Here is a 20,353-nt window from a genome sequence, read left to right on the forward strand (position 1 = left end):
ATGAAGGATGATGAAAACAAAAAAATCTGATGACTGTAGCTGGGCTTTCACAGGCAGGGTTGCATTTACATTTATTGTCAACGGGTAGCATACTTATAGTAGGCTAAGGGTTGAATTAGGGGTAGAGTAAAAGAAATGTTATATTATGAAAACCACTGAATCTTTAAAAAATCCCCAGTAATATAGTTAACATATGTTTCTGTGTAAATGACATGGCTATATTGTTTTTTGGGGAAAATTACTGATGTGTTTTATTTCAAACTGACCATTCAAATAGGTAACCCACTTTATGGGGCGGTTTCCCGAACAGGGATTAGCTTAATCCAGGACTAGGCCTTAGTTTAATTAGGAAATATAACTAGTTTTTACAAACATGCCTTACTTAAAACATTACCTGTGTGCATTTTGAGGTAAAACAAAGTGCAATTATGTATTTTAAGATATTTAAGTGCAAGTTGTTTTCAGTTTGGAGAGCTCTTAAAAGTGTTTAAGTCTAGGACTAGTCTAATCCCTGTCCGGGAAACCGCCCCTATATGTACTTAAATTAAAAACTTTATGTAGACTTGGACTTATATATACATAATTCTCATTTTAACACTTTATCCTAAGTTGGAATAAAGAATACAGTGTCATCATTGCTGAACAAAGACATTTTAATTCTTGTTAAAAAAAAATACAACAAAATGATTTGTATAAAAGTAAAAAAGTCATGTTATTGTAAATAATCAGATCATACAATACAGAAAATATAGTGCAGCAATTTCTGTTTAAAATTTACATTTAGTAAAAGAGGCTTTTATCCAAAGCGTCTATAAATGAATAAAGTTGCAAACAATTTTTTAAGCAATTACCACATCAAGTTCCAAGAATAAGCCAAAATTGTTAAGTTAAGACAAAACAATGCATTACACAACAGAAAATCATAACAAGTGGTGACCTCTATGTCACAATCCCAACACCAGCTGCCACATTTCTATGGATTTGTGAGCAAATGTGTGTGTGTTTACTCAAACAGCTTTGTTCAGGCCTTCACAGCGTTTCCCCTACAAAAAAAGCACATCATCATTAATACATATATACAGAAATATCAGTATTACTCATCCTGTATCACTAGATTTCTCATTGTATGTGGTCGAGTCAATTTGCAATGGGATGTTTTGGCTTGTGGTTTTACAGCTGTAGAGCTTGTGGTTTTGCATGAGTAAGATTATTATTACAGCATGTCCAAACCATGCTCTACTACTGTATATAAACAATGCATGAGTCAGATGATGAAACGGTAGAGAAAGTGACCTGTTGACACGGGTGACGCAATGAGCCAAATTTGAAATATTATGGAGATAGATATATCTTTGATTTGAACTATTGCTGAAGATCATAACATACCTTAAACTTAATCTCTTTGCACTTTTTGAATCTGTTGTCTACATGCTTGGTGAGCTCTTCAACCCATTTAGCTTCACTGGCAGTTGGAGAACAAAGGGAGACACCTTTCCTGGTTTTGAAACTGTAAGAACATCAGACAATGTATATTATTTCACTAAAAGACACCTCTTTCAATCATTATTCAATAAACAATGAAGGGTTCATCACAGCAGAGGTTATACTACAGCCCCCGCACAGCCCTGAACTGCAAAAATCCAGAATTTTCTTTTAAAATGATGCACTTACACAACAGCATCACGGGGGCAGCCTTCACCTCTGACCTGCTTTTTGTAACTGTGGATGATGGGTTTGGGGATTTCTTTATAGCTAACCGTAAGGCAGCAGTCCACAGCTGAATCTGCATCTATAAGAGAGAAAAATGGAAGAAAATCATTATTTTCCCTCCAGAGACTATAACATGAAGAGGTTTATTATCCATTCTGTAGTCAAACATTACAAATGTGCAATGCACAGCTGGGATCAAGTTAGTCATGTTAATATATAGCATATATAAAATGATAACTTTCTGAAACAAAAAGTGGCCTGTTTTTTGAAAGACAAAAGTGTTTGCTTGAACATTATATGTATGTATGCGTGTAGAACCTCTAAACTGAAATATTTTACAGAAATTTAATTTTTATTACTTCTCAATCACAGTGACATTAAAGGTGCAGTGTATAAATTTTAGCGGCATCTAGTGGTGAGGTTGCGAATTGCAATCAACGGCTTATGCGGCTTTCACATAGGACGCGGTGCGCTATGAAACCCATTCATTTCAATGGCTTGCGCCGAGCGAGGGCAGTTTGTTGTTGCGTCGAGCAAAGCGCAGGCGCAGCGGGCGCAGCGGGCGCAGCGAGCGCAGCGAGCGCAGCGAGCATCTAGTGGTGAGGTTGCGAATTGCAATCAACGGCTTATGCGGCTTTCACATAGGACGCGGTGCGCTATGAAACCCATTCATTTCAATGGCTTGCGCCGAGCGAGGGCAGTTTGTTGTTGCGTCGAGCAAAGCGCAGGCGCAGCGAGCGCAGCGGGCGCAGCGAGCGCAGCTTGCGCTCACGCCGCGGTCAAAGTTCAAAATAGTTTAACTTTTGCACTGCGCTCTGTGACAATTACCCGTGCTGCCAATAGAAACGGGGCGTCCAAACAAAATGGACGAAGAGCTGCTTATACTCGGGTCTGGCCAGCAGAGCACAAGCGGCAAGCGCAGCGCACACCGCTTCCTATGTGAAAGCCGCATTAGTCCACTGCTCACCCATCGCTTTTGAAACACATAAAGAAGCTACGGTAGCTGCCACCGGACAAACATGTCATCGTCGGAGACAACTTAGTAAAAATATTTGTCCGTTAAGGGCTTCTGTAGAAAAATGGTGACACAAAATGGCGGCTTCCATGTAAGGGGACCCTCGGTGTATGTAGATAAAAAGGTCTCGTTCTAAGGTAATAAACACATAACGGTTCATTAGGAAAGGTCTTTATACACCCCTGATAATATAGTTTTGTATATTATTTTGCATTTCTATCAAGAGATCCTTCTAAACATTACACACTGCACCTTTAAGAATTAAATATTATAAAATAGAAATTAATTTAAATAGCTATAAGTTGGATGCATCGATGTTTACGGTGCGTTATCAATAAACAAAAATGAAATTAAAATTGTAGCACTGTGAAAATTTTTTTTAATTATTAACTGTTTATTATTTAAAATGACATACAACAAATTTCCATGTCAAGATTAGCTAAGGTTTTATATATCTAGATTATAACAAATCCTTCCTCCGAACACATACTCATAAAGTTTAAACCAAGTATATAATAGATGAAAATAATTTCTGAACATCATTGCCGAGAAAAAGTGAAATATTTATCCACCTGCCTAAATAATGGGTCAGTATTATTTCATTTAAAATATTTTTAATTAAATACTAATTATTAAATAATAAATAAATGAATAAAATGAATAATTTAATAAATATTTGCTTGTTTTTATTCTTAAATCATTTTATTCAAATTATTTTAGATGAGTTCTCAAGTTTTGATATACACTGTCAGAAAAAAGGTCAAAATATGTACCCTAACTGTCACTGGGGGGAACCCTTTAAAAAGTACAGCTTTGGACATATTATTTTCACATCAGAGGTACACATTGATACCAAATATATATTGTACCTAATATATTAGGACCTTTAAAAGAGAACTGCCCCAGTGACAGTAATAAATGAACAAATACATGCCATCCTGCATTGAATAAAGGAGACAAACATCACATGCTTACCTGCTGGACTGCTGTACAGTATAAATGCCAATGCACAGAGCAAGACACTCAGTGTAGGTAAAGCTGCTGATGCCATGGCCACAGTTGCAGGAGACGGTGAATCGCGGGTTCAGGTCTGTGCTGCAGAAAGATGTCCTGTTCCTCTCTACTTATCCTGTCCATCCTGGCTCTGCTTTATAGGCCAACTAGTTTCACTTTTACTGTTTTAGTGAAGCCCCTCCCCAAAACTGTAAAATGTCAAAGCATCAGAGGTTGAATCCAGAGGTTAGGAACTGGATGAATAGGGGTCACATTTACGGCACAATGCACCACATTCTCTTTCACTATTTACTCTCCCACCCCTGATTGCCTAACTACCCACAAAGAAACTCTCACATACTCTCAGACTTTCTCACATGAAGCTCATGTCATAGTAAAAGTGGATGTTTCCATTTGACTATCATTATAACGTTTCAGATAAACCTGTCTAACAGAACTGTTCGGTTGACTTTACGGACACTTGTGTGTAAATATAGCGCTGGGGATTTTTAATTGTTAAAAATATGCTGTGGAACAATTACAGTTATTGTTTACTTGTTAAGCAGGTTTACTGGTCTGAGCTCTTATTCGGAGACCCCCTCCAAAACCACCAAACATGATTTTTATCAAGTTATTTATTTATGATTATTCCCTCATATTGTCAAAAAAGTTATAAGATGATCACATGCTGTCACTGGAGCAGTAGCCTTTCAAAAAGTACACCTTTGCACTTAAAGAGTAACTAAACCCTTAACCAACTTTTTTTAGTTAATGATCTGTAAGAATGATGCTTTAGTAGTGCTGTTCATTGATTTTAGTAAGTTTTTTGACATTTGGATATAAAGTGTTTCAATACTACAATATATGGTGTAAAAACGTCTGAGTGCTGCCCTCTTCAGGTTAAACGGTGGCTACTGCAGTTGAATTTTCCTATTGGATGTTGGGTCCAAAAACTAACTCGTGACGTAAGCAGGTTCATGCTCACCACGCCCTTGTTACGATCTCACCACATGCTTGGTCGAGCTTAGTTCGTCCCCTCTATCTCCGTTGGGATCAGCCCACTTTTCTTGCATTTTTCAAATATTGCCAGTGGGTGGAGTCAGGCTCTGACCAGGGGTTTAGTTACGCTTTAAAGAATTCATATTAGTACCTCAAGTTACATAATGGTACCAAAAAGTTCATATTAGTACCTCAAGGTGCATAATGGTACCAAAGAGTACATATACCTCAAGGTGCATAATGGTACCAAAGAGTGTATATATTAGTACCTCAAGGTGCATAATAGTACCAAAAAGTGCATATTAGTACTTCAAGGTATTCCAAAGAATTCATACTAAGACCTCAAGGTGCATAATGCTACCAAAGAGTGCATATTAAGACACCAAGGTCCATATTGGTACCAAAGAGTGCATATTAAGACATCAAGGTACATATTGGTACCAAAGAGTGCATAGTAGTACCTCAAGGTGCAAAATGGTACCAAATATTGCATATTAGTACCTCATGGTACCTAATGGTACCAAAGAGTACATATTAAGACCTCAAGGTGGATATTGGTACCAAAGAGTTCATATTAGTACCTCAAGGTACTTATTGGTACCAAAGATTGCATATTAGTACCTCAAAGTGCATAAAGGGACCAAAGAGTGCATATTAGTGCTTCAAGGTATACCAAAGAGTTCATATTAGTATTAGTACCAAAGAGTTCATACTAAGACCTCAAGGTGCATAATGCTACCAAAGAGTGCATATTAAGACATCAAGGTACATATTGGTACCAAAGAGTGTATATTAGTACCTCAAGGTGCAAAATGGTACCAAAGATTGCATATTAGTACCTCAAGGTACCTTATGGTACCAAAGAGTACATATTAAGACCTCAAGGTGCATAATGGTACCAAAGAGTTCATATTAGTACCTCAAGGTACTTATTGGTACCAAAGATTGCATATTAGTACCTCAAAGTGCATAATGGGACCAAAGATTGCATATTAGTACTTCAAGGTATACCAAAGAGTTCATATTAGTACCTCAAGGTGCATAATGCTACCAAAGAGTGCATATTAAGACACCAAGGTCTATATTGGTAGCAAAGAGTGCATATTAGTACCTTAAAGTACATAATGGTACCAAATAGTGCATGTTAGTACCTCAAAGTGCATAATGGTACCCAAGAGTGCATCTTAGTACCTCAAAGTGCATAATGGTACCAAAGAGTGCATATTAGTACCTCAAGGTATTTATTGGTACCAAAGAGTTTATATTAGTACCTCAAGGTACTTATTGGTACCAAAGATTGCATATTAGTACCTCAAAGTGCATAATGGGACCAAAGAGTGCATATTAGTACTTCAAGGTATACCAAAGAGTTCATATTAGTACCTCAAGGTACATAATGGTACCAAAGAGTTCATACTAAGACCTCAAGGTGCATAATGCTACCAAAGAGTGCATATTAAGACACCAAGGTCCATATTGCATATTAGTACCTTAAAGTACATAATGGTACCAAATAGTGCATGTTAGTACCTCAAAGTGCATAATGGTACCAAAGAGTGCATCTTTGTACCTCAAAGTGCATAATGGTACCAAAGAGTGCATATTAGTACCTCAAGGTATTTATTGGTACCAAAGAGTTCATATTAGTACAAGATCAACCAACAGTAATCATTGAAACAAATAACATCTATAGAGAAATAAAAAATAATGCATGAAGTACATACACTTTGACTATGAAGAAAAACTACTGTAAAAGCAACAAGTATACTGTAACTACTCATCATCTCTCAGTCTGGCTGCATCAGGCCATAAGATTTCATCCACATCACAGGCTATGTCTTTAATGGGAAGGCACCGTTGGAACACTCGCCTCATGTGACGAATCCACCCCTGCACAAAAGCTGCTTCTATATGATCACAGGCCTCCTCCATGGCCTGAATGAAGGGCACACAGTAATAGGGCCACAGGTCATATACCTTCCACGCCATGCTGAAAAAAACTCTTTTATTGGATTCAGGAAGGGGGAGTATGGGGGAAGATATAAGACTTCAAATTCAGGGTGCTCATGGAACCAATTATGGACCAGAGCAGCCCGATGTTCCAAATGACAATGTACCGCATCTGGGGCCTCATTTATAAAATGCTGCGTAAAAACCATCCTACATTTGATCTTACGATCATTTACAGTTTTTTCCAATTGCTAACACACAATTTTGCAAACTAGTCTGGTTTTATCAAAAAACTTAACACAATTTACAAAACCACACACCCAAATAGCAAAATAGCACATATATCCTGCAAAATGAAGCACTCCACCCGAAACTACATATAACATTATCAAAATCAAACTTTGACACAAATTGGAACACACTTCATTCATATTACCAGATTTTTGTCTAACCAACTACACACAGTTGGGCATAATGAAAAGTGCACTTTTCTTTAGTATGCTTTGCCATAATACTAAAATCTGTATTAGATTGTTCACATGCACAAAAATATTTGCAGACACATGCTGTTGATGTTTTTTTTATTTTTCACCAAACAAGTCATAACGCCTCGTCCACATCCCAGGCAATATATTCCCTTGCCAGACATCGAGGGAAGAAGCACCTTGAGCGCCTTATCCATCCCTAAATTGCACCAACATCAATCTCATCATATGTCTCTTCCATAGTCTGCAAAAGAGGCATGCGCACAAAGGGCTGCTGGTCATATACCTTCCATATAACTCTTCTATGGGGTTCAAAAATGGCATGTATGGTGGGAGGTATTGCACGATAAATGTTTGGTAGTCAGCAAACCAGCTACACGATGAAAGCTCACGTTGTGCTATACTACAACATACCAGTTTCTTTGGTCTACATCATTCATACACTCTGATGGTATGAGAATGTTGTGGAGTCTTTCTAGAAATGTGAGAACATGGGCTGTGTTGTATCAAGGTTGGCATGACGGTGGAGGACAGCATCAATTTTGGAGATGGCAGCACACATTGTGATGTTCCCACCACGTTAGCCAGGAACATCTATATGGCTCTGTGGCCAATGACGTACCTGTGGTCTTTTCTAGTGCTTACATCCTGATTGAAGTGTTAACAATTAACCATTCAGGTGTTTGGGCAGGTGGCACATATATTGGCCATTTAGCTCGTGTAGTGTCATTTTGAATGGTAGTGTTTTGAAAAGGCAAACATGTGACTTTATGTCAGATTGTTGTGTCTTGTGCAGAGAACCGTGTTCAGTGCATTTAAGATGTGCCATTGTGAATTGCAAAATGTGTGTAAAGCAGGAAATGTGTTTAGACTTTTGGAGACTTGAGAAGAGGTGTTGCTCTCTGTGTGTCAGTTTAAATAGTTGTGCTGTTCATGTCATTTTAGTGTGTTAGCAATTGGAAAAAACTGTAACAAAAATGCGTACGTGTGATTCATACGTGTGATGTTACCCCCTCGCTGCCCTGGCACATTGGTGATTGCCCTGTGTCCAATTACATTTCTTTCTTTTCTTCTTTTTCTTCTTCTTCTAGTCTTTCCTTTTTTATTAAAGTTTCCTTTTATAGCACAACTGAGTGCTGCGTTTTCAAATTTGCACATATGTGCTTTCACACTTGGTGGATGTGACTATCCAATTCATTCATTGGTGTTGTAATTGGCAATCATGGGCTTTGTAATGACAAGGAAGTAACCTTACAATCCTTATGTGTATAAGGTGTGAAAATGTGTGTGGAGTTTTACAAATCACTGTGTGTAATGTTTTGCAAAAAGGGTGAAGCAAACATTGTGTGTAATGTTGTGCAAATCTGTGGGGGTGTTTTGCTTATTGGAGTAGAATTTTGCAAACTGTGTGGAAATTTACATTTTAGTGTGTAAACAATCGTAAAAAACTGTAGTACCTCAAAGTACATAATGGTACCAAAGAGTGCATATTAGTACTTTAAGGTATACCAAAGAGTTCATATTAGTACCTCAAAGTACATAATGGTACCAAAGAGTGCATATTAGTACTTTAAGGTATACCAAAAAGTGCATATTAGTACCTCGAAGTGCATAATGGTGCCAAAGAGTGCATATTAGTACCTCATGGTACCTAATGGTACCAAAGAGTACATATTAAGACCTCAAGGTGGATATTGGTACCAAAGAGTTCATATTAGTACCTCAAGGTACTTATTGGTACCAAAGATTGCATATTAGTACCTCAAAGTGCATAAAGGGACCAAAGAGTGCATATTAGTGCTTCAAGGTATACCAAAGAGTTCATATTAGTATTAGTACCAAAGAGTTCATACTAAGACCTCAAGGTGCATAATGCTACCAAAGAGTGCATATTAAGACATCAAGGTACATATTGGTACCAAAGAGTGTATATTACCTCAAGGTGCAAAATGGTACCAAAGATTGCATATTAGTACCTCAAGGTACCTAATGGTACCAAAGAGTACATATTAAGACCTCAAGGTGCATAATGGTACCAAAGAGTTCATATTAGTACCTCAAGGTACTTATTGGTACCAAAGATTGCATATTAGTACCTCAAAGTGCATAATGGGACCAAAGATTGCATATTAGTACTTCAAGGTATACCAAAGAGTTCATATTAGTACCTCAAGGTGCATAATGCTACCAAAGAGTGCATATTAAGACACCAAGGTCCATATTGAAGAGTGCATATTAGTACCTTAAAGTACATAATGGTACCAAATAGTGCATGTTAGTACCTCAAAGTGCATAATGGTACCCAAGAGTGCATCTTAGTACCTCAAAGTGCATAATGGTACCAAAGAGTGCATATTAGTACCTCAAGGTATTTATTGGTACCAAAGAGTTTATATTAGTACCTCAAGGTACTTATTGGTACCAAAGATTGCATATTAGTACCTCAAAGTGCATAATGGGACCAAAGAGTGCATATTAGTACTTCAAGGTATACCAAAGAGTTCATATTAGTACCTCAAGGTACATAATGGTACCAAAGAGTTCATACTAAGACCTCAAGGTGCATAATGCTACCAAAGAGTGCATATTAAGACAACAAGGTCCATATTGCATATTAGTACCTTAAAGTACATAATGGTACCAAATAGTGCATGTTAGTACCTCAAAGTGCATAATGGTACCAAAGAGTGCATCTTTGTACCTCAAAGTGCATAATGGTACCAAAGAGTGCATATTAGTACCTCAAGGTATTTATTGGTACCAAAGAGTTCATATTAGTACAAGATACTTTTTGGTACCAAAGAGTTTATATTAGTACTTCAAGGTATACCAAAGAGTTCATATTACAGTTTTTTTCAATTGTTTACACGCAATTTTGAAAACCGGGTTCTTTTTTTCAAAATATAATCACAGTTATCCAAACACCACACTCAATTTGCATAATTCCTAGATTGTTTGCAAAATGACACATTTCAGTCAAAACATAAACACATATTTGTGAAAATGCTATTAGTTTTCATTTAACCAACACAGTCCTCAATGATCAGACACTATTGCAGCCAGTTTCACACTGCTGTGATAAATAAAAAACACATTTGTAAAAAAAATAATTTTAGGAAATAGCATGTGCTAAATTTTTGTCCAGACATTGTTATGTAAGGGATCATTTAGATTTTAAAAAATTGTGACAAACCGAAAACAATCTTCATGATTAGTTTGAGATATGGGGAGAAAGTACCAAATATGCTTACTATAAACTTACCAAGCACTGCACAACACTGATGCTGCAGATTGATTATTTCAAGTAATTATTTCAATACTTACAGTATTTCTTACCATAATCAGTAATCAACCAACAGTAATCATTGAAACAAATAACATCTATAGAGAAATAAAAAATAATGCATGAAGTACATACACTTTGACTATGAAGAAAAACTACTGTAAAAGCAACAAGTATACTGTAACTACTCATCATCTCTCAGTCTGGCTGCATCAGGCCATAAGATTTCATCCACATCACAGGCTATGTCTTTAATGGGAAGGCACCGTTGGAACACTCGCCTCATGTGACGAATCCACCCCTGCACAAAAGCTGCTTCTATATGATCACAGGCCTCCTCCATGGCCTGAATGAAGGGCACACAGTAATAGGGCCACAGGTCATATACCTTCCACGCCATGCTGAAAAAAACTCTTTTATTGGATTCAGGAAGGGGGAGTATGGGGGAAGATATAAGACTTCAAATTCAGGGTGCTCATGGAACCAATTATGGACCAGAGCAGCCCGATGTTCCAAATGACAATGTACCGCATCTGGGGCCTCATTTATAAAATGCTGCGTAAAAACCATCCTACATTTGATCTTACGATCATTTAACAAAAATGCGTATGTGTGATTCATACGTGTGATGTTACCCCCTCGCTGCCCTGGCACATTGGTGATTGCCCTGTGTCCAATTACATTTCTTTCTTTTCTTCTTTTTCTTCTTCTTCTAGTCTTTCCATTTTTATTAAAGTTTCCTTTTATAGCACAACTGAGTGCTGCGTTTTCAAATTTGCACATATGTGCTTTCACACTTGGTGGATGTGACTATCCAATTCATTCATTGGTGTTGTAATTGGCAATCATGGGCTTTGTAATGACAAGGAAGTAACCTTACAATCCTGTGTATAAGGTGTGAAAATGTGTGTGGAGTTTTACAAATCACTGTGTGTAATGTTTTGCAAAAAGGGTGAAGCAAACATTGTGTGTAATGTTGTGCAAATCTGTGGGGGTGTTTTGCTTATTGGAGTAGAATTTTGCAAACTGTGTGGAAATTTACATTTTAGTGTGTAAACAATCGTAAAAAACTGTAGTACCTCAAAGTACACAATGGTACCAAAGAGTGCATATTAGTACTTTAAGGTATACCAAAGAGTTCATATTAGTACCTCAAAGTACATAATGGTACCAAAGAGTGCATATTAGTACTTTAAGGTATACCAAAAAGTGCATATTAGTACCTCGAAGTGCATAATGGTGCCAAAGAGTGCATATTAGTACTTCAAATTATACCAAAGAGTTCATAATAGTACCTAAAAGTGCATAATGGTACCAAAGAGTGCATATTAGTATACCTCAAAGTGCATAATGGTACCAAAGAGTGCATATTAGTACCTCAAAGTGCAAAATCGTACCAAAGAGTGCATATTAGTACCTCAAAGTGCATAATCATACCAAAGAGTGCATATTAGTACCTCAAAGTGCATAAGAGTGCATATTAGTACTTCAAGGTATACCAAAGAGTTCCTATTAGTACCTCAAAGTGCACAATGGTACCAAAGAGGGCATATTAGTACCTCAGGGTATTTATTGGTATCAAAGAGTTTATATTAGTACCTCAAAGGTATACATTATGATACCAGATGTACAGTATATATCTGTACCTACACTCTAAAAACACAAACGATGCTATATAGCACCAAAACTGTTGATTTGAATCGTAACCATATAGATGAACTGTTTTTAGTGCCATATAGCACCGGTGAAGCACCTGTGTAGAACCATATAGGTGCCATATAGCACCACTATAGCACCACATTTGGTTCTACATAGCACTATATGGTTCTACACAGGTGCTTCACCGGTGCTATATGGCACTAAAAACGGTTTTTCTATGATTACGAGGAAGAACCACTTTTGGTGCTATATAGCACCGTTTGTTTTTAGAGTGTAGGTGGTAAATATTAAGACCTTTTAAAGTGTAGGCTATTGCCTTTTTAATATCTAATGCGTCAGTTACACCTTGGCACCACTTTTGGACCATTTTTTCTGACAGTGTTTATGTCCATGGAAACTACATTGTGAATTTTGAGTTTGCTGAAAGTTTAACATGAAGGTTTACAGGATATGAAATATTGAGACAAATTGAGAATAATTATCAACTCAATTTATTCTGCACATAGAGGTTATGTTTTAAAAAGAGAGAGAGGTAAATTAGAGATTTGCTCAAATTGTTTTATTAAAAATACAATCTAAAGAAAGGTTTACAGTAACACGACCCATTCAACATACATTTACAAAAGCTTAATTTCTAAACATACAGATAGCTTATAACCAATGCAAATGTGTAAGGCACACACCTATTACAGTAAGACAGTACGATACAAAAATATAGATTTACATTAAGTGACATCAGATTTGAAATGCATGTTTGAAATGCATAATTTATTCAATGCACATCATTTGAATATCATGCGTCTGAAAATGATGAATTGCATAAAAGTATGCATGAATAAAATCACATTTTAATGCTTTAATCATTATGATAATATGAAGATGAAGGACCATCTGTCTCATTTCGGTAGTTGTCTGTCTGTTCAATAGTTCATCTAGCAGGTCATCGTGGTCAATTCCTGTCTGTAAAGCAGGAAAAAGAAACCATTAGTTTTCACTAGCAGGGGAAGGAAAAAATTTCAAGGAAGAAAAACTCCAACTTCTGCTAAGTGTTTATAGCTTTTCGAGTGAAATATCACTGAGAGCAGAACTAGGAGTCTGAGTTAAGATGAAAACGGACATGCGGTGAAAGGGATTTTTTGTATTGTGTGTTTAAAGGATGCATGCATGTTTTTTTTTACCTCCATTACTGATGTGCTTTTTTCTTTTTGTCAAGGTGTGAGATAATCTTGCCAATCCACCCATGTCCCTCTTCTGGAGGTGCACACAGTTTCTTGCCCTTCTTTGTGACGAATCTATAAAAAGAAACATAAAAAAGATCCTTTTAATGAGGAAATATGCATTAATATTACACTCATGCGAGATCAGTCAACTAATATTAAACATACACAGTGGCTGGGATTGGGCAACCGCTGTCTGTGGTCTGATGAGTGTAGGCTGCAAGTATTTGGAGTGGGATACGCGTATCCTTAGTTGTCAGACAGCAGTCCACAGCTGCATCTGAAAATGCTGAGAAAGAATAGTTGACATTAGCAAGGCTTGGTACTGGAAATCCCCCCTTTATCATTTTCTGGACACCGTGCAAGAACAGAACTTGGCCTGGACGTCTCTTTTTTAACTTACTGGAAATGCAAAAGGTTCCAGAGTCATTACATATTTAAGAAGGCCAAGGCAGCAAACAAATGCCAAGAAGTACCATGTCAATGACCACACGTTGATAAAACTTAAGCTGTAACCCATTAAAAATTAAGTTTCGATTTGAATGCTGCACATAAGACTCCTTTATTAAAGAAAGAGTTCCTCTTACCTTCTGTGTTTCCCCAGAGGACTGCGGTGAGGACGATGAGAGTTAATGCTGAAGTATGCATTCTTGCCTTTATGCTTGGTTGCAGTCTGAGCATCAAAGGTGCACAGGTGTGATTCGCAGGTGTCAGGGTGCAGGTATTTATACACAAAAAAATCTAACTTTCACTTTCACTTCTTGCTCCACCTTATCCTGTAAATGCATCAGTTTCGTTTATGCTTACCGTATCCACATCCTTCCCAACAGTTTTTTTATTCTATTCCCATCCAGAATCTGTTGCCAAAGGCATGACCTGACCATAAATTAAACAGTTTGTAAGAAACACACAAACAAGTTCTATTTGAAATCAGGCAGAAAAGACCCTTTAATCTCACACGTGTGTTCTCGGAAAAGATCTTAACAATGCTTTGCACTGTGCACAGATTTGTTTTCCAAAGTCTGCATTAAGAAATAAGAAACTTTAACATTTCTCATTAAATTCCTACAAGAAATATTTGCACTTGCACACTTGTGCTCTTAAACAATTGAATTGTGTTTTCCTAATTAATTTCGGGAAAAATTATATTCTGGCAACATGTTGTTTTACAGTTAATTTTTTTTGTACGAATTTCCGTGGTATAGTCACGGAATATTTTGCTGATTTATCCGTGTTATTGTTACAGATCTCCGCATTTTTCCATGGCCGCACCACGGACTTTCTTTTCCGTGTCATTGTCACGGATTGGTTACTCAACTGTTTTGTCCTATTTTCTTACCAGTGTCACTTCGGTTTAGGGTTAGATTTACATAAAATGACATCCCTACCCAAACCCAACTCTAACCCTATATGCCAGGCGACAATGGTTAAAAATCTGAAAATATAAAAAAATAATCTAAACCAATGACATCCTAATGGAAACACCAAATTTAACCCTAAACCGAAGCGACAATGGTTTGAAAATAGGAAAAAACTGTTAAGTAACCAATCCGTGACAATGACACTGCAAAGAAAGTCCGTGGTACGGCCACGGAAAAATGGGGAGATCTGTGACAATGACGGATAAATTAGCAAAATATTTTGTGAGATCATGTTGTTTTAAGTTTTTTTCTCACTCATTTATTCAAGAAAGTGTTTATGACCACTAAAATACACAGGGACTAACCTAACCTAGTCTTGCATTGTAAATTGCTTGCAACTGTTGCAATTGTGCAATTTTGACAAAAAGTGAGTTAATTTATGCTATGCATTTGTGCAGTATGTATATGTGCATTCCTGGGAATTAAACCCATGATCTTTGTTTCGCTAGCTACATGCTATATTAGTTGATATGTCTCTTTGGGTAAAGTGCATTCAAAATGTGTTAACTTGACAGTGTGCACCCGCTGCACCGACAGTTTAGATAAAATGCTCATGTTGTAATAATTTTCATTACGAATTACTATCAGCATAACAAATTGAGTGAGAAATGATCATGGATTGCATAACATCGGCTTGTTCTTCTTTGGCTTGTATTCAAGCTTGTATGAAAGTGTTTGTGCTCAACATGATCGTTTGAGATTGCTCCAAAAGCAACTGACCTTCACAATGAAGTTAAAACGGTCAACACCGCTTAACATTTGGCTCGGATTTCTTGAGTGGAGACAGAAATATAATACACAGAATTCAGGTCTTTCAAAACCTTCCCGTAAAAACCGTATACAAGCCGTTTGAAGTGATCATAACATGCCATTATGACAATAATGATTTGTTTGAATGGCTTTGGCACAGATACAAGGGTGTGTTATCTGTGTTCTAGCAAGAGCATCACCATTGTCAAGTATGTCAGGGGAAATGTCCATGAAACAATTAGAAACCAACCTGAACTGAACTTTAAAATCAATTTTTATTCGCGAATGCTGCAGGTTTTTTTGGCTATAGGTGGCCCCCATAATCATTGATAATTCGAACACTGGCATTAACCCAACTGCTGGGTTGTTTCAACTTATGGCTAACTCAGCAGTTGGGTTGAAACAACCAAGCAGTTTAAAACACTCAAGCATTTTTTTTAGAGTGTTCTTTATAATTTCATGCTTTACTTGTCAGATTTATTTTACCTGCCAAGAGAAACAGTCTAGGTTCTTTTTATTCTTCAGACATATTCAACAACTTGAAATATTTTTTATATGTTTGGCAATCTTTTTAAAACATCTGTAAGTCTTGAACGAAAGGGTGGTGTGCAAAACCATAAATGCACATGCTCAGTGTTCATGAAACATAAGCTGTATGAATTTTAGTGTGCGAATATATTCTTTCATAAATGCATAAGACTGCAGGTCTTTATTTCTGTATAGTTGACATATTGAATCTTTTCCAAATATTCAAGATGTTTTGATTTCTTATCAGCAATCATGTTATCGGGTATGCAAAAACTCTGAGATCCGAAAACAATCTTGAAATAGGCAAAAGGTGTGCCAAGTTCAAGATTCACAACGTATGTTACACTCCACCTACATACTGTAAATCTGCTTTTGTCTTCTAATCCAAAGAGGACAAAGGGGCATTTTATAGGTTTTTTCTTTTGATCTCATCAACTATGTGATAATGCATGCTTCACCACCATTTAATAACAGTAAACAATCATGCTTGGAACGCCATCCCACAACTGACTAGACTGATAACTGCTAAATATGAAAACAGCAGGAAAGTCCCCCATATGGTTTCTCAGTAGAACACAACAGGAAGTTTAGTTTGGATACTGTTCAGTATTTAGGTAAGAGGAAAAACTTCCCGTAAAATGACATGCAAAAAAAATGCAATGCACTGACCACCCACAAATCATACAATAAAACAAATCCTACAATGCTTTTGATATAGACGTTTGTCCAGAGAGACTGTCATACAGTCCTCCTCCTACAAAACTGAATGTATGGAGCTATTCAGTAACATTATCAAAGTAAAACTGAAATTAAGTCAATGCAATAAAAAGTTGGTTCTCTGCCTGTAATTAGAAAGATGGTATCACTATCGCTGATACAAAACTATATGAATGATATTGCAGAAGTTTGTAGGATTTTTTGTTTACTAAATTATTAGACCCTCCACCTTTTTAAAAAAAATGCCACAAAATAAGTTAATAATACATTGCATTGGCAAAGTAAAGCAAAGATGCCTATATGCTTTTTGCATGAACTTGTAAGCCTTGAATTCAATAGTAGAAATTGATTTATTAATGCTTCCTGATATGTTAATAATGTTCGTTAGTCATTATTAAGATACAAAGATAAAATTAAGATGTCAGGAAGCACTATTGTCTTCTATTGAATTCAAGGCTTATGGATTCATGCAAAAAGCACAAAAGGCCTCTGACCTACTTTGCTTTACCAATGCTCCAAAACATTGAACTAAATACAAAATCAAAACGACAGCAGGTCATAACTGCATGTGAGCAAATAAGAAATTAAGGTTAAATCTGATATTTTAGTGGCACATTACTTACGTTTTTTTTGCAATCACATACCTGTTTGGATATTGCATCAAGTTTCTCACTATAAAATGTGAAATGCATAATTTATATCTGATAATGTAATTAACATCAATCATGAATTAAGATTTTATATCAAATTTCTGAAGTTTTAAAACAGTTTCTTTCTGTAGCCAACGGTCTACCTTACCTGAAAATGCTAGAGGGGAAACAAGTCTGATCAAGTCGTTTCTGTCATGAGGTTTTACAGGAACCATGAAAGCGTGTGTGCCAGCCTCTTTATCTGTCTTTGTCTGGGAAGCACGTTATCGATACAGAATAGGCTTCTGTAACAAAAGAAAAAGTTTTTAATAAATCAAGCAAAACCATAACACCGCAAATGCACGAACAAATATGTGCACACACACACAAATACAAGCCTGCATGACATGAAAGATAACCATATTTACAGTACTTTTCACAATGACTAAAATGAAAAAGGAAGACATGTTTACATAAAACCCAAATTTTATACACAAATTGGTCAAAATAAAGACCCCTTTCCTGCAAGATCCTTGTTTTGTATTTAGATCTAGTTCAGCATGGCAGGGTTATGACAGTACAAAGTTTCATGTGGGAGATGCGTGGTTTTAGTATTGGTTTATTCTGACCACGCATTTCCGGGGTCTCGTCACTTTTTCTCGATTCCTTACTCGTGATTTATCAGTGTCAACTTGTACGGGTCTGTTTTGTGCTGTTGCTTGTGAAGTTTAAGTTTAGTGTTATTGGTTTATCCGTGAAGTGTAGCCTAGTCTTGTGTTTATTCAGTGTTTGTAAGTCCTGTGTATATAATTTTGTTTTGCCACCTCGTGGGTTTTATTTTTCAGTTTTTTTAATAAAGTCCTTCATTGTTCATCTGTGTCTGTGCTTGGGTTCATCTCCTGCAAAACCCCTGACACCCTTAAAGGAATAGTATACTCATTTTCAACACCAAAATATGTTACTACCCCAACTAAGAATTGTTGATACATCCCTCCATCATCTGTGTGCATGCACGCAAGCGCTGGAGCGCGCTGCGACGCCCCGACAGCACCCAGCCCAGCCCCATTCATTCAATGGTACCATTTAGAGACAAAGTTACCAAACACATCAACGTTTTTCCCACCTAAGACGAGCAGCCACACGAGCAAGCTTGGTGGTACAAAACAAAACGCAGCGCTCCTCCAAGCGGATCCAAAAGAGGAACCACATTTTATGGCGCAATAGCACTTTTACGTCGACTCGCCTGAAAAGTCCGCTCTCCTTCTCCCTCTCATAATGGGAGAGGGAGGGTGTTACTGCGCCAAGTCGAAGTACTCCCAAAAGTGCTATTACGCCATAAAATATAGCTCCTCTTTCAAATCCGCCCAGAAAAGCGCCACGTTCCATTCTGTACCACCAAACTTGCTCGTATAACTACTCGTCTTAAATAGGAAAAACGTTGATGTGTTTGGTCACTTCTAACTTTATCTCTAAATGGTAGCATTGAATGAATGGGGCCAAGCCAAACGCTATCGAAGCGTCGCAGCGCGCGCCAGCGCCCACGTGCACGCACACAGACGACAGAGGGATGCATCAACAATTCCCAGTCAAGGTAATAACATATTTTAATATTGAAAATGAGTATACTATTCCTTTAAATCAGTGTTTCCCAACCAGGGGTCGGGGCCAACAGTTGAGCCTCAGCAGATTTCCATGGGGGCCTCAAGATGACTTAAAATGTTTACAAATTGGACAAAATAAGTTAAAACAAGCAAAAATCAAGATTTTTTTTATTTTTTTGACATTTTAGTAGTGAATATACATCTGTCTAGTCATTTCAAGTTTTATTTAATTTTATGTGAAAAATTGAGTTAGTGGGGGCCCTTCAATTAATGTTGTGGCAACTAGGGGGCCTTATAGTGAAAAAGGTTGGGAACCACATTCCACTTGTTTTTAAAATATGCTCATTTTCCAGCTCCCCTAGAGTTAAACATTTGAATCTTACAGTTTTGGAATCCATTCAGCTGATCTCCGGGTCTGGCGCTAGCAATTTTAGCATAGCTTAGCACAATCCATTGAATCTGATTAGACCATTAGCATCGCGCTACCTACAGAATGTACCTACAAAAGAGTCAAGTTTTAAATAGGAAAAATATTGAAACTCTTTGGTTATTTTTTAGCGCGATGCTAATGGTCTAATCAGATTCAATGGATTGTGCTAATGCTAAAAGTGCTCGTGCCAGACCTGGAGATCAGCTGTTTAACTCTAGGGGAGCTGGAAAATGAGCATAATTTCAAAAAAGTGGAATGTCCCTTTAAACAACTGCATTACACATGAAACAAGTGGCTTTCAAATTCTTGTTAATCTCATGTGATCATGAGAAATATGCGGTGAGGTGTTGTCCACACGTGGTGATGTTGTCTATTATGAAATTCATGTGGTTTCTGTGTGAATATTACAGGCTGTAAGGGCCTGTGGCCTATTTGCATTGAAGGGGACATTTCACATGACTTTTTTTAAGAGGTCAAATACATTTTTGGTGTCCCCAGAGTACATATGAAGAATGAAGTTTTAGCTCAAAATACCATATAATTTAATATAGCATGTTGAAATTGCCTTTGTAGGTGTGAGCAAAAATGTGCCGTTTCTGGATCTGTCCATTTTTTTATGCAAATGAGCTGATCTCTGCACTAAATGGCAGTATCATGGTTAGATAGTGCAGATTAAGGGGTGGTATTATCCCCCTTCTGACATCACAATGGGAGACAAATTTCAGTGACCTATTTTTTACATGCTTGCAGAGAATAGTTTGCCAAATTAAGTGACTGGGTTGTCCTTTTTTACATTTTCTAGGTTGATAGAAGCACTGGGGACTCAATTATAGCACTTAAACATGGAAAAAGTCAGATTTTCATGAGATGTCCCCTTCCCCAAACTGTGTCTGGATTAACTTGTGTTTGAATTAACCAGTTCTTGCCATGAATATAGCCATAGATGCTGGAATGGCATAAAGAAAG

The 20,353-nt window shown here is 37.1% G+C and overlaps 2 protein-coding genes across 2 annotated transcripts; both read right to left on the reverse strand.

Moving 5' to 3' along the window:
- Positions 1–635: 635 nt before the first annotated feature.
- On the reverse strand, positions 636–3,866 carry ccl19a.1 (chemokine (C-C motif) ligand 19a, tandem duplicate 1). The gene is made up of 4 exons (XM_055198484.2): positions 3,701–3,866; positions 1,672–1,789; positions 1,387–1,507; positions 636–1,043 (listed from the first exon to the last, which is right to left on the reverse strand). Exons 1-4 carry the CDS (start codon positions 3,774–3,776, stop codon positions 1,008–1,010), a joined length of 351 nt encoding a protein of 116 aa, XP_055054459.2. The 5' UTR covers positions 3,777–3,866; the 3' UTR covers positions 636–1,007.
- An 8,772-nt stretch (positions 3,867–12,638) lies between these two features.
- ccl19a.2 (chemokine (C-C motif) ligand 19a, tandem duplicate 2) lies at positions 12,639–14,146 on the reverse strand. Its single transcript, XM_055198486.2, has 4 exons — positions 13,899–14,146; positions 13,480–13,600; positions 13,273–13,386; positions 12,639–13,054 (listed from the first exon to the last, which is right to left on the reverse strand). The coding sequence occupies exons 1-3, from the start codon at positions 13,990–13,992 to the stop codon at positions 13,278–13,280; spliced, it is 324 nt and encodes a 107-aa protein (XP_055054461.1). The 5' UTR covers positions 13,993–14,146; the 3' UTR covers positions 12,639–13,054; positions 13,273–13,277.
- Positions 14,147–20,353: the final 6,207 nt, after the last annotated feature.

Source organism: Misgurnus anguillicaudatus, chromosome 22 (genome assembly GCF_027580225.2).
Source record: "Misgurnus anguillicaudatus chromosome 22, ASM2758022v2, whole genome shotgun sequence".
Classification (NCBI taxonomy): Eukaryota; Metazoa; Chordata; class Actinopteri; order Cypriniformes; family Cobitidae; genus Misgurnus; species Misgurnus anguillicaudatus.